At 44.7% G+C, this 13,028-nt stretch overlaps 1 protein-coding gene across 1 annotated transcript in view; it reads left to right on the top strand.

Annotated features, from left to right (window-relative positions):
• DNAH1 (dynein axonemal heavy chain 1) overlaps nucleotides 1–13,028 on the top strand; it is a 68,367-nt gene that overhangs the window by 22,337 nt on the left and 33,002 nt on the right. Inside the window, exons 20-35 of the mRNA XM_059479982.1 lie at nucleotides 325–537; nucleotides 1,246–1,410; nucleotides 2,151–2,272; nucleotides 2,809–2,914; nucleotides 4,009–4,188; nucleotides 5,105–5,245; nucleotides 5,871–6,034; nucleotides 6,419–6,532; nucleotides 7,151–7,339; nucleotides 8,335–8,440; nucleotides 9,517–9,630; nucleotides 9,956–10,105; nucleotides 11,269–11,355; nucleotides 11,460–11,646; nucleotides 11,760–11,851; nucleotides 12,329–12,483. Of these exons, the coding sequence (XP_059335965.1) occupies nucleotides 325–537; nucleotides 1,246–1,410; nucleotides 2,151–2,272; nucleotides 2,809–2,914; nucleotides 4,009–4,188; nucleotides 5,105–5,245; nucleotides 5,871–6,034; nucleotides 6,419–6,532; nucleotides 7,151–7,339; nucleotides 8,335–8,440; nucleotides 9,517–9,630; nucleotides 9,956–10,105; nucleotides 11,269–11,355; nucleotides 11,460–11,646; nucleotides 11,760–11,851; nucleotides 12,329–12,483 (2,285 nt within the window). The remainder of the gene's footprint in view (nucleotides 1–324; nucleotides 538–1,245; nucleotides 1,411–2,150; nucleotides 2,273–2,808; nucleotides 2,915–4,008; nucleotides 4,189–5,104; nucleotides 5,246–5,870; nucleotides 6,035–6,418; nucleotides 6,533–7,150; nucleotides 7,340–8,334; nucleotides 8,441–9,516; nucleotides 9,631–9,955; nucleotides 10,106–11,268; nucleotides 11,356–11,459; nucleotides 11,647–11,759; nucleotides 11,852–12,328; nucleotides 12,484–13,028) is intronic.

The raw sequence follows: 13,028 nt of genomic DNA, 5'->3' as shown, positions 1-13,028 counted from the left end.
TAATCATAGTCATTAATAGGCCCTTTGCTGGCAGCCTCTGTGCATCTAGAGCATAAACAGACCTGGAGGTGAAATTGCCATATTTTCCCCTCAAGGCGTTTGTTTCAGCACTGGTGTAGAGGTGTTGAACCTGTGGGCAATGCAGAGGAAATGTGCTGTTGCTGATTGTGTCATGCATAAAATACAGAGCTGCAGTTTCCAGTGGATTCCAGGAGCAAAAATCTGTCATTTTCTAGAGAGTGGCATTAAGAGAGTTGTGGAAGCTGGAATAACCATTTGCAGAAGTTGTATCTGAAAATTAAATTGCTTGTCCCTCTGTTCCAGGCACTCAACAAGATAGAGGCTGAATGGAAATCTGTTTCATTCAGTGTGGTGCTTTACAAAAACACCAATACCTACATACTGAAAAGCACCGATGACATTTCTCAGCTCCTAGATGATCATATTGTCCTGGTTCAGAGCATGTCTTTCTCACCCTTCAAGAAACCTTTTGAGGAGAGGATGAACTTGTGGGAAACTAAGCTGAAGATAACACAGGTACTGGTTTTTACCCACACACGTGTGGGAGGCAGGCAGCTGGGCTGTGCTGCTGTGCTTGGATGTGGACACTGTGCAGTTGCTGCTGGGAACTGGGAGGGCAGTCAAGTATCAGAGATCAAGACAGTATCAGTCTTTAGGGAAGAATAGGACCTGTGAAAGCCCTCTGACTCTGGGAAAGTAATGCATCCTTTTTGCTGCCTATTGCAACATGTTTTGGTGGGGCCAGAGCTTGCCTGTTGCTGTGAGTAGTGTTACTGGTCTCTCTAGTCACACTGTACTAAGTGGACTGTAGAGATTCTTACAGACCCTGTGAAATCCATTCTAATCATCCACATCTCAGTGTAGGAAAGCACATGGGAGACTGCTGTTTAAGCAGGATCTGCCAGACTGTGCCAGTACTTGCTCATCAAACCAGGAGCACCCAGCAGGACTATGGCAGCAAAACAGCAGTGCTGCAGGAGAAAAGTTCCAAAACTTTTGGAAAGGGGAGTGCTAGGAAGTTGTTAATAATTTGGAAAGCAAATTCCACCTCCTGACCCTGTAGGTAGATTTTAGAAATACGGAAGGTGTAAGTGCTGCATCACCTTTTCTTCTTTCTTTCTTGTATTTTTTTTTTTTAAACATGTTCCAGTGCACAGTTTGAATGGTTTTGTTGAACAGGTTCATAGCATGGTGTCCTGATATGCTTTTCTTCCTTCCCAATAGGATGTCCTAGAGGAGTGGCTGAACTGTCAGCGCTCTTGGCTCTACTTGGAGCCAATCTTTAGATCAGAGGACATCAAAAGACAGCTCCCACTGGAAAGCCAGCGCTACAACATCGTGGATACGGATTGGAGGGACATCATGAAGAAGGCTAATAAAAACCCTGAGGTACGTGCCTTGATGAAAGCCAGTGCAGGTATCTCAAACACCTTGGAGCTGTGCTCACACAAGGACTGTGTCTTTAAGTCATTGTTTTCATAATGGTGTGGACATGAGCAACACTGTTAACTGCATAGCCTTGCCCATGGCATTGTGCTGGGTCTCTTCTCTTGGAATTTGGCCTTTTTTTCTAGTGTCTGAATGGACAGATCCACTCTCTGTAGTGCCTTCCACCAAAGTCTCCACCCCAGAAGTTTCCTCCTCCTCAACACACAGAATCGCTGCCTCTTAATCCCTGCCTCACTCTAAAGTAAGGATTCCAACAACCTCACTTTAGACATTTCTTGTAACCTGCAGTGGTTGTAACCCATAAGGTAACTCCTTCAATTCCTCCTCAAGACTGATTCTCTAAGTTTTTTAGAACCATTGTTTTTGCCTATTTTGGTGCCCTGGTGGCAGTGCTCTGCTCTCTTCTATTCTCCAGTCTCCACTTCTCAGGACTCCTTCGTTGCTTGTATTCCATATTACAAATGTTGGTATATAGGGGAAGCTAGAGATGCTTGTCTCCACAAGGGCTGTTTACCCTTCTTACCCACAAAGCTTACACCTCTCCAGATCCCTGAGAATTCCTGTGAATGAGTCATTTAAATCCCATCAGTAACATCACTGGGCAGCCCAATTATCTCCATTGCCTTATCTCTCACATGCTCAGAATACTGATGCTTCCTCTGTTACACATTCTGTTGTAGGTGATTTCTTTGTGCCCTCATCTAGATCTACTGAAGAAGCTGCAAAATTGTAACCAACTACTTGAACTTGTGCAGAAAGGGCTGAGTGAATATCTGGAGACAAAGAGAACCGCTTTTCCCAGGTAACCCCAAATTTCTCTGGGCTAGATTGCACTCCCTCTTTCAGAAAATATGAAAGGAGAGGCTCAGTGCAGTTCATTCTGCCAAGAAAGAGCAAAACCACCTAAGCTTAGGATTTATGCATGGCCTGCAAACATAAGCAAAGCTGTGCCTTTCAATGCTGCCATCTCATGGGGAAAAAACAGGCACACACAAATGTGGTGAGTTAAGGGCAGTCTGGTAGCATTTTTGCATATCTGTGCCTCAGGATTTATGTAGAAAGGGTGGGGTAAAATGAAAATCTCCAAGTAACTTCGTCTCTTATTCCCTGAAGGAAGACTTGTACTCATATAAACCCTCTTTGCTAGGAAATAACTGACTTCTGCAGAGGCAGAAGTCTGTCTCTACAGAAAGGGAGAGGGCTCACCTACACAAAGAGATCAGTGAGCAGTCAGCAGCAGTATCTTTAGCAAAAGGCTTGTTCCCCATCATGCCAGCAGTTAGCTCTTGCTGCTGCAGTAAACAGAGCCTCTCCTCATACTTCTCTCTGTGTTTGTAGGTTCTACTTCCTTTCAGATGATGAGCTGCTGGAAATCCTGTCCCAGACCAAAGACCCCACTGCTGTACAACCTCACCTGCACAAGTGCTTTGAGAACATTGCACGGGTAGGCACAGCCAGCACATGGGTGGCTTGGCCCACCTTTGGGAAGCTGTGTCGTGGGAGCTGGAGATGTTCTGAGGTCTGGAGGAATGTTCACATTCTGCTCTATGGAAATGTGTCTCCTGGAAACCTGTACATAGGCATTGGAAGGTGCTGCCTGTCCTGAAGTGGGATTCCAGCAACCTCACTTTAGACATTTCAAAGCCAGGCATCTGCCCATGAACTGGGTACCCTTGGTTGTCCTTCAGACAATGGGGGGAAATAGGCATCTGCCGAGGGTGTCTTAGAGAAATTCACTTAGATAGCCATCCTAGGAAGGGAGGACACTCCCTCTGGAGATGTGTCCATCTCACTGTGAAGGCCAGGAGAAATAGCTCTGACTTAGCTTTCTACTCACAGGCACCTTGTTAGGATTGAATCCCATTCCTGCTGACACCCCCAGAAGGGACAAGGACTGAACAAGCCTGAGCTGAATTAAGTTTCTGCCTTTATCCCTACTTAGGAGCTGGAGTTACCTGGCTATTTTTCCTCTTTGTTATTCCTAATGGACTTCAGACTCCATAGCTAGTCACAGCTCAAACCACCACAATACTCAGACAGTAAAACCAATCTCCTAGTCATTAGTTTGGAAAAATAGAAAGGAAATTGAACTGGAAACATGGTGCAAAGCCATTGGAATAAATAAGGGGACTTTCAGTGATATGCTGGGGCACCGGAGAAGCTGTTAAAATTTTACTCTTAAAACCAGGCACTGTGACATCAAGGGAAATTATTTGAATCTACAGAATTGAGCAGGAGTCAAGGGTCTGAATCCTAGACAGGCAATGAGAAATGTTCATCCTACCTATAATTTGATTTGCTTCACTCAAGTCACACCAGCAATGTGAATCTCTTGTTTTCATAAAATCGTTTTCTGTTATTTGGAGAGGTCATTTTGCACATCTGTCTCACACTTTATTATCACTACTGGCAACCAAGTTTGGCACCAGGTTTATAATGAGCAAACACTGGTGTAGGCTGGCTGTTCCCCAGGGGCAGGAAGGCAGGCATAGAAAAGAAATCCTTCACTCATATCTCCTGTTGTGCTTCTTCCATTAGCTGAAATTCCAGGAAGACCTACAGATCACACACATGTACTCTGGTGAAGGAGAAGAGGTGAAGCTGTCTTCTGCCATCATTCCTACTGAGAATGTGGAGGACTGGCTGGTGGAAGTGGAGAAAACCATGAGGGCCAGTGTTCGGGACAACATAGAAAAATCAATTGGTGTTTATCCAGAGGTAAGAGTTTTATCACAGACTGCCAGGTCTCTGATGTGTTGGTTCCAGGCTTGCCATGGAGGTCACCAGAGGTGGGGCTGATGAACTTGGGATCTATTCTATTCTATTCTATTCTATTCTATTCTATTCTATTCTATTCTATTCTATTCTATTCTATTCTATTCTATTCCACTTTCAAAACACAGCCTTTAATACATTTGTATGAGTGTAAGTGCAGAATGGGCAGCTTGGCAAAAAGCTGATGGTTTAGCAGAATGCAAACCCTGCACACTCCCTCACAGCTTTCCTACAGCATGTAACAACCCTGTATGAAGCCCATATCTATTCATCTCTCCAGACTACTTCCTCTTTGAAAGGATCTTCTGCTTCAGCTCTCATGTCTCACACAGTGTGCTAAGGGCTGGTAAAAGTAATCAAGGCACATGAACTGTTGGTTTCAGTCGGTGCATAGGGGATGCATCATGGCTCTGGTTTCTGTATAAAAGTTATGCTGGTGTAAAATTGAAATTTTTAATCTAGGTAATCTATTTCTAATCTATTTTCAGAAAGGCTGAAAAATAGAGGCCTCAGATGTTTCTGTTACTCTTTCTTATCCAGACTGAAAATTTGAAAGTTAGAATAGGCCAGAGGAGGGGAAACATTCTTTTGGGTCTCACAGATTCCTGCTCTTCACCTGCTAATGGCTACTTGTAACTGGTTACTGCAAGTGGCATAGTGGAGAGAAGGTACCTGCTGTACCTGGTGCCTGAAGGTGATTTCTTCACAGCAAGAAGAAGGGAATGAAAAGGAAGGCCTCTTACACAAGAATTCAGTGCTGATTTGTTAAGCATGCCTCTCGGAGCAAGAGGACATAAATAAATAGTCTTAGCACCTTTTTTCCCCCCTTTCTCATACCTATTTTTTTTTCTTTTTTAAGACTCCACGTACCAAATGGGTCTTGGAATGGCCTGGCCAAGTGGTCATTGCTGGCTGCCAGATTTTCTGGACAAAGGAAGTGTCTGAAGCTCTGGAGGCTGGAGATTTATCCAGCAGGCTTTACCCACAGCTGAGTGCTCAGGTATGAAAATGAATGTAAGGGTGAGGTTTTGCCAGGTGGAGGCTTTTCAGTCATCAGACCTCAGACAAGTTATAAATAAAGCCAGGACAATACTGGTGGGGAAACAGAGACACAGTTTTGCATAGCACTGTTCAAAACAAGTGATAAAACAGGTTGTCTTCTTAATTATTAGGGTATTTGTCATAATAAACCTCAAAAAATATACAGGATTGATAATGTGATCACCACCTGAACACTATAACAAGGTGAAAGATAACTTCTCCAGGATTACCCAAGAAGCAAAAGGCAAAGAACTGTAGTGGTGAACAGTGGAGGAAACTGCATCCTTCATATCAGTACTGTGCATCTAATCACACCTAATACCTGAGAGTTATTAACTCTGGACTTCATACTGGCTCTAACTCATTCTTTTCACCTGAACATGGTAATGGTGTAGGCAAAACTCAGCTCTGAGCCAGCCCTGACTAATATTTGCTTTCTGAGCAACCATTTGTACTTCTAAAAAGAGAAGAGGCAGAAGTAGCCTGAGCACAGCATATGATCTGAGGCTCAGCATGCCCTGAGTTTGATTGCATTGTGTTGGTACAGAGTGCATGGCTTCAGGGTACTTTCCTTTTGTTCCCAGCTGGGAGATTTGGTGGGCCTGGTCCGTGGGAAGCTGTCCAAGATGCAGAGAGCAGTGCTGTCAGCTCTCATTGTCATCGAGGTGCATGCCAAGGACGTTGCAGCAAGGCTGATTGAGGAGAATGTAACGAGCATGAACGATTTTGAGTGGATCTCCCAGCTCAGGTTAGAGAGCACAGCTGTTGAATCTCACCTGGCTTCCCTGGCCAATCTCCATTCTCCTTACCCATCAGTTGTGTCCATGGCAAATGGAAACAGGAGTATGAGACAGACCTAGCTTTGATGGCATCCTCTTTGGCAATAGGAACTAACCCATACCATGATGTTTAACTGTGAAAGTCTGTGCTGTTGCCCAAGGGGTGCAAAGCTTGATCCCAGGTCCTGTGAGAACTCCTGTCCACCCTGTTGTGCTACTTTATCCTTTCTGCTCTCGAGAGGGAAATCCCTTGACAATCAGGTCTCCAAACCTGCAGGCTGTAATCTTGTGAGCTGCTGCTTTGTCTGCCAGGCAGTGTTTATCTTTCTGATGCCATGTTCACTCACCATTAGATACTACTGGACCAGGGGAGACCTGTACATCAGAGCAGTCAATGCTGAGTTTATCTATGGCTATGAGTATCTGGGCAACACTGGCCGTCTGGTTATCACACCCCTCACTGACAGGTAAAGACATTGATTTCTGGGTAACAAATGCACCTTTTTCTCTCTTTTCTTTTTTTTTTTTTTTTTTTTTTTTGTTCTGGATGAAGAGGATTAAACCAAGGATCTGACCATTCAGGTCCTACATCTTGATGTATGTAAATAGAATCCATTTGTACAGTAAAGGACTACTTGAGACAAGTGCACAGGAGCACCCTGGCATTGGTTGCTACTGTATTGCAAGTGGGCAGTGCTCAGACTGATTGCTTCCACTCTCCTAATTCTTAATGTAGTGCTCTCATATAAAATGCCCACCTGATAGCTAAGGAGCTCTTCTAGAAACCAGCTAGTGCTCTAGAATATGCAGCAGAAATAATAGTTTTACCCTTTTGTAACTGTCCTTTTTCTGCAGAATGAATTTGTAGCCAGGGGCAGAAGGATTTATCCATGCAGGCCCCTATGAATACTAATCAAGGCCACATAGCTCTAACTCCTTTGCAGAATGCTGCATATCTAAGCAGTTTTGTAGAGTAATGAATGATGGATTCGTCCTTGTCTCCAGCTGTATAGATCATATGTCTCCTTGCTGAAATCAGAAGTACAAATGCTTTTTTTTGTCATCTGGCCTCTTCTTTGTTGTAGGTGTTATCTGACACTTACAGGAGCTCTGCACCTGAAATTTGGAGGAGCACCTGCAGGACCAGCAGGAACAGGCAAAACAGAAACAACAAAAGACCTGGGCAAAGCACTGGCAATCCAAACTGTAGTGTTCAACTGCTCTGACCAACTTGACTTTATGGCAATGGGCAAGTTTTTTAAGGGACTAGCCAGGTACAGTGAAATGCTGAGTGTCATTATTGAGGGATGCTGCACACTGGGAATTGGTGGGTATTTTTCATAGTAGCCCAAAAGAACAAAAAAAAGCCCTAGCCAAGGGGGTTACTAACTTCCAGAATGAGCAAGGTTACAAAATTCCAGCCAGAAAGGAGGAACAGTTGATCCAATTATAAAAAAAAAAAGAGATAAAAAGAGATCCTTGTTCGTTTAAGGTAAAATTAAAATGCTTTGCACTAATCCACAATGCACTAATCCACCTGTGCAAATGTTTGCAGCTTTGGCCTTTATTTTAATATCATCCATGTTGGACTGAGATTCAGCCCACAAGCTGCTTAATCTTAAGAAGAAGAGAATCTGCTGAGAGTATTCAGAATTGAGCAGCCAAGAGAGACTGCTCTAAGCCCTGAGGGATCCTCTCAGAGAGGCTTCTCTCTTCTCTACATTTCAAACAGAGATGGTCCAATTAGTCTGTTGCACACTGGTGAATCTGAATTAGTTAGTCCAACAAAAGCTGATATTCTTTTCTCAGATGTTTTCTTTGTAAGTAATTTAACTTCTTTCTTAAGCCATGCCTTGTGGGAAGATCACCATCCTCATATGCATGCTTCCAGCTTTATATATAGTTTTCCAAATTCTGAAAAATGTACGTAAGTGTTGTCTAAACTGTATGTGCTGCACTTACAGCTCAGGTACCAACCAGGAACTCAACATGACACCTCTTTAAAGCTCAAATGTGTAACATGGAGAATTTGTCCCAGGCTCTAGGATTGGATACTGCCATGGGCTCTCATCACAGCTGGGGTGTCCCCTGAGCCAGGACACAGTGGCTGTGTCACTGTTTGCCATGGGACATTAGGGCGCTTTTGAGTTCACTTCCAGTCTCTGTTATGCCCACCCAGTATATGGATATATAACTTTTAGAAATTTTGACTGCAAGTTTGCCCCTTGGTGGTGTTCCTGACTCCCTCCATTATTCCTTCCCTGCCCAGTGCTGGTGCCTGGGCTTGCTTCGATGAGTTCAACCGCATCGACATCGAGGTGCTGTCGGTGGTGGCCCAGCAGATCACAACCATCCAGAAAGCACAGCAGCAGAGGGTATGTAAGGCACATGTGGATGCAAAGGCAGGCAAAAAAATCTCCACTTGAGCTAGTTCAGGCAAGTCCTTGTCTCTGCATACACCTTCAAGCTTCACTTCTCAGGGGCAACCCTTAACAGACATCCTTGAGGAGAGGTTTGAACAATGTCCTAACTATGGCACATCACATCAGTCCATTACAGTCAACATCCTCAGGGGAATTTTTAACTTCACCTTAGTCTATGCTGCCAGAGTTGCCCACACTCTTACAGGCTGAAGTACCTCTCAGCTTGAGCTGTAGTGCCAGCAGGCTTTGGTGTGGGAGACATTCTGATACAGATCCACTGAGCTGATCAAAATTGGAGCTGTGATAAAGGCAGTCAGTGTTCTGACATGAGTTGCTCAGCACCAAATTTGTCTAAATGTGTTAACCAACCTTTGGTGGATTCACAAAACCCAGTATATATAGAAAAACCCATATTGGTGCACACAGAGTTGCATTGTAAAGTGAATTGTTGTGAACTGTTGTTTTTAATGGAGATTCAGCTGTCAGCCGTTCTAGCAGCCAGCCTCTGCTTTGTTCTCTGGAGGCCCAGAAGGGTTAAGACCTGAATCTCCTTGACTTTGGCTTGGAATTAGAAACTTGCTCTCTGTAAATTCTTCTGCATTACTTTATCCCCCATCTGAAATTACTACCTACACAGCTTTAAAAAGGATTTAGGTTTCTCTTTGCCCTCTTTGCCATGAATTAATTCAGGTCTGATCTCTAGTGCAAAATAAATGGAAAGATGTTTGTTTACAGCTGAAGGGATAGAAGTCTGTTCAAGAGTTTAAAAGAAAAAAAGGAAAATTTTAACCTATCAGTAAATCTTCCACAAGCCCAGTCTTGTATACAGGGAAAAATATTGCTGGTAATACTGGGTTCCTGCAATGGGACCAGATTGAGTCACTACTGTTGTGGGCAGCTGTGTGTGTTTGTGCTTTATAATTTAACAACTAAAAGCTATTGTTCTCCTCTTGGAAGATTCTGCTACACTATTTAGTTTGCAGGTCAGACTCTGTTCTTCAAGGATGATCATATTTTTAATTTTCCAGGTGGAAACCTTCATATTTGAAGGCACAGAGATCCCACTGATGCCATCCTGTGCAGTGTTTGTCACAATGAACCCAGGGTATGCTGGGCGCACGGAGCTGCCCGATAACCTGAAGGTAAGGAGGGCAGGCTGCACAGACAGAGAGAAGAGGGGCAATAAAGGTGCTGGGTGCTACCTGGACCCACCAGTGTGTCCATGACAAGAGTTAGGGTGTGATGCTTCTGGAGAGTCTCCAGGATCACTTTGAGATTTGAACCACGTGTAAGGAAATGGCACTGTTCAGATGCAGTCTGCAGGGATGCTGCAGTGACAGCTGCCAGGCACACTAATCTTGTGTCCTCTAAACAGTCTGGAATGGATACTCAGCCTTTTCAGTTTGCTGGGGAAAAAAACAAGAAACGGCAGTGGTTTGAACATTGTGTTGGATCTGTGTGTTCCAGGCTCTCTTTCGTCCTGTGGCTATGATGGTCCCAGATTACTCCATGATTGCTGAGATCTCACTCTACTCCTTTGGGTTTAATGAAGCCAAAGTCCTTGCAAAGAAGATCACCACAACATTCAAACTATTGTCAGAACAGCTCAGTTCCCAGGTAGATGCCTTAATGTCCAAGATTGTTTTTGAAATGTGAGACTTTCCCAGCCTAGGCATGAAGTATCCACGTTTTCTTGGTGCCTTGTGCCTTGATAGCATATCTCAGAAAGGTCACTACACCCACCCTTCCTTCCTTCCTTCCTTCCTTCCTTCCTTCCTTCCTTCCTTCCTTCCTTCCTTCCTTCCTTCCTTCCTTCCTTCCTTCCTTCCTTCCTTCCTTCCTTCCTTCCTTCCTTCCTTCCTTCCTTCCGACACTTCCTTCCGACACTTCCTTCCGACACTTCCTTCCGACACTTCCTTCCGACACTTCCTTCCGACACTTCCTTCCGACACTTCCTTCCGACACTTCCTTCCGACACTTCCTTCCGACACTTCCTTCCTTCCTTCCGACACTTCCTTCCGACACTTCCTTCCGACACTTCCTTCCGACACTTCCTTCCGACACTTCCTTCCGACACTTCCTTCCTTCCGACACTTCCTTCCTTCCTTCCGACACTTCCTTCCTTCCGACACTTCCTTCCTTCCTTCCGACACTTCCTTCCGACACTTCCTTCCGACACTTCCTTCCTTCCGACACTTCCGACACTTCCTTCCGACACTTCCTTCCGACACTTCCTTCCTTCCTTCCGACACTTCCTTCCGACACTTCCTTCCGACACTTCCTTCCTTCCGACACTTCCTTCCTTCTTTCCGACACTTCCTTCCGACACTTCCTTCCGACACTTCCTTCCGACACTTCCTTTCTTCCGACACTTCCTTCCTCTCTTCCTCTCTTCCTCTCTTCCTTCCTCTCTTTGTTTCTCTCTCTCCCCTTCCCTTCCCTCCCTCATTTCTGCTCTTGTGGCTAGACTTGGATTCACCTTAAATCCTATTTAGGATTACAATGACAGGACAGTTTAGATAAACAGCCCTGCCTGCTTTTCCTTCCATCTAGGATTTTTCATTGTGTACTTATTCTCATCTTCCTCATTCATAGACTGTACAGCTGAGGACTAATTAGTTGGCTGAAGGCTACTGAGAATAGGGTTGGATGAAGGAGGAATTGTTCTGAAGGCATGTCATTTTTCTTTTCTTAACTGTTAGCTGAGTGCATGCCTAAGTTTACTTTTTAAGATGGTGCTCCTCTGTCTGATGATACTATTTCCTCTGTGCCTTTTTCAGGATCACTATGACTTTGGGATGAGAGCTGTGAAGACCGTCATCTCAACAGCTGGCAATCTCAAAAGAGAGAATCCTGATATGGATGAGGTAACCATGCTTGTATTTCACACTGACATAGATTATGGAGCCTTTTCTGCAGCCTCATACTAGAGGAAAGATCTCTGAAGTCCTGAATTCTCAAATCCTTGCAGGAGCTGATCTGCCTGCGAGCTATTAGGGATGCCAACGTACCCAAATTCCTGCAGGATGACCTCAAGCTCTTCAATGGTATTGTCTCAGATTTGTTTCCTAATATCAAAGAAACGCCTGTTGATTATGGCATCCTGGAAGAGGCCATCCGCAAATCCTGCATCCAGGCAAATCTGAAGGATGTTGATGGTGAGGAGAAAGGCTCTCCACAAGCTCCCTCTGGACCTGGGCTTTTAGTCCAGCATGCTGCCCTAGGAAAGAGGTGTGTGCCCAGGCCCACTCTGCATCATCTTCCTGTACAGGTTTTGTGATTAAATGCATCCAGCTGTACGAGACCACCGTAGTTCGTCACGGCCTGATGCTGGTGGGACCAACAGGTTCTGGGAAGACAAAGGTATGGGTGAGACACTGTGCTGGCCCCAGCAAACCATCACCTACCTAGTGATGCAGTGGGTTGTTTCACAGAAGACCCATACTGGCATTTAAAGCTTCTCTCAGATAGAAGTCAGGACACAAAGATGCTGCCTGTTAGTAATAACTTATAGCCACGGGGAGGTATATTACTGGTTCACTTTTGAGCTGTGAGATTAGACTGAGGCTCATTAGTTCTGCTCATTAGTTCTTTCTAAGGTTGAGATATACTTTGACCTCTCTAGGTGCTTTAGGCCTCTTCCACAGATCTAACTTCCTCCTCCACTGCATATGGAGTGCTTAATTTCTGAGCTTTTATTTCAGTCAAGGGTCTCCATACTATGATACCCTTCACTATGTGTCTTTTCTCACTGCATTTGAATGCAGTCGCTGTAAGAGCAAGTGGCTTTGTTGCTCTGGAGCCATGGCAGTTAAGTCTCTGGCTGTCCTGCTTTTGCAGAGTTATGAAGTCCTGGCAGCTGCAATGACATCACTGAAAGGTCAGCCTGCAGCCAGTGGTGGGAATTACGAAGAAGTCCGCTACTTTGTACTGAATCCCAAATCCATCACAATGGGCCAGCTTTATGGAGAGTTCAACTTGCTAACGCATGAATGGTAAAGTACAAAACCTTCTTTCCTTTCTTCCAGACAGAAAACACTTTTCTGGTCTTGAGCGTCTTCTCTCCAAGGCTGAGAACCGTTTGGGGTGGTGGCACAAAACCAGAAGAGATCAAGTCCTTATCCCCACCAAGCTACAATAGCCAGTCACGGCGATTTAAGCTGACATCCCTCATTGTACACTTGGCCCGACTGCCAGCACATGCCCAGACAGTTCCTGCAGCTCAGCTCACAGCATTAACTGCAGAACAATAATTCAATAGCTTTGGAGCACATGCCCCTGCTCCTAAGATACAGCAGCTTAAAAGAACTTGCTTTGCTTCTGAAGAAAAGTGACCTCCGTACTGCGCACTTGAATTGTTCTGTATAAATACTCTGGTATCCTTGAGTGATGAGGAATGACTTTGAGACATAAAGAGAAATTTCATTGCTGTTGCCAGGGCTCCTGCTTGCTTACATGGTTTGGGAACAAGAACCAATAGCCCACTTGGCCTCTTTATAGTCAGGTCCTACTGCTTGTGTTTCCATAAGTGACCTGAGGT

Source organism: Ammospiza nelsoni, chromosome 11, assembly GCF_027579445.1.
Source record: "Ammospiza nelsoni isolate bAmmNel1 chromosome 11, bAmmNel1.pri, whole genome shotgun sequence".
Taxonomy (NCBI): Eukaryota; Metazoa; Chordata; class Aves; order Passeriformes; family Passerellidae; genus Ammospiza; species Ammospiza nelsoni.
Note: the sequence above shows the minus strand (reverse complement) of the source record. Positions and strands in the feature narration are given on the sequence as shown.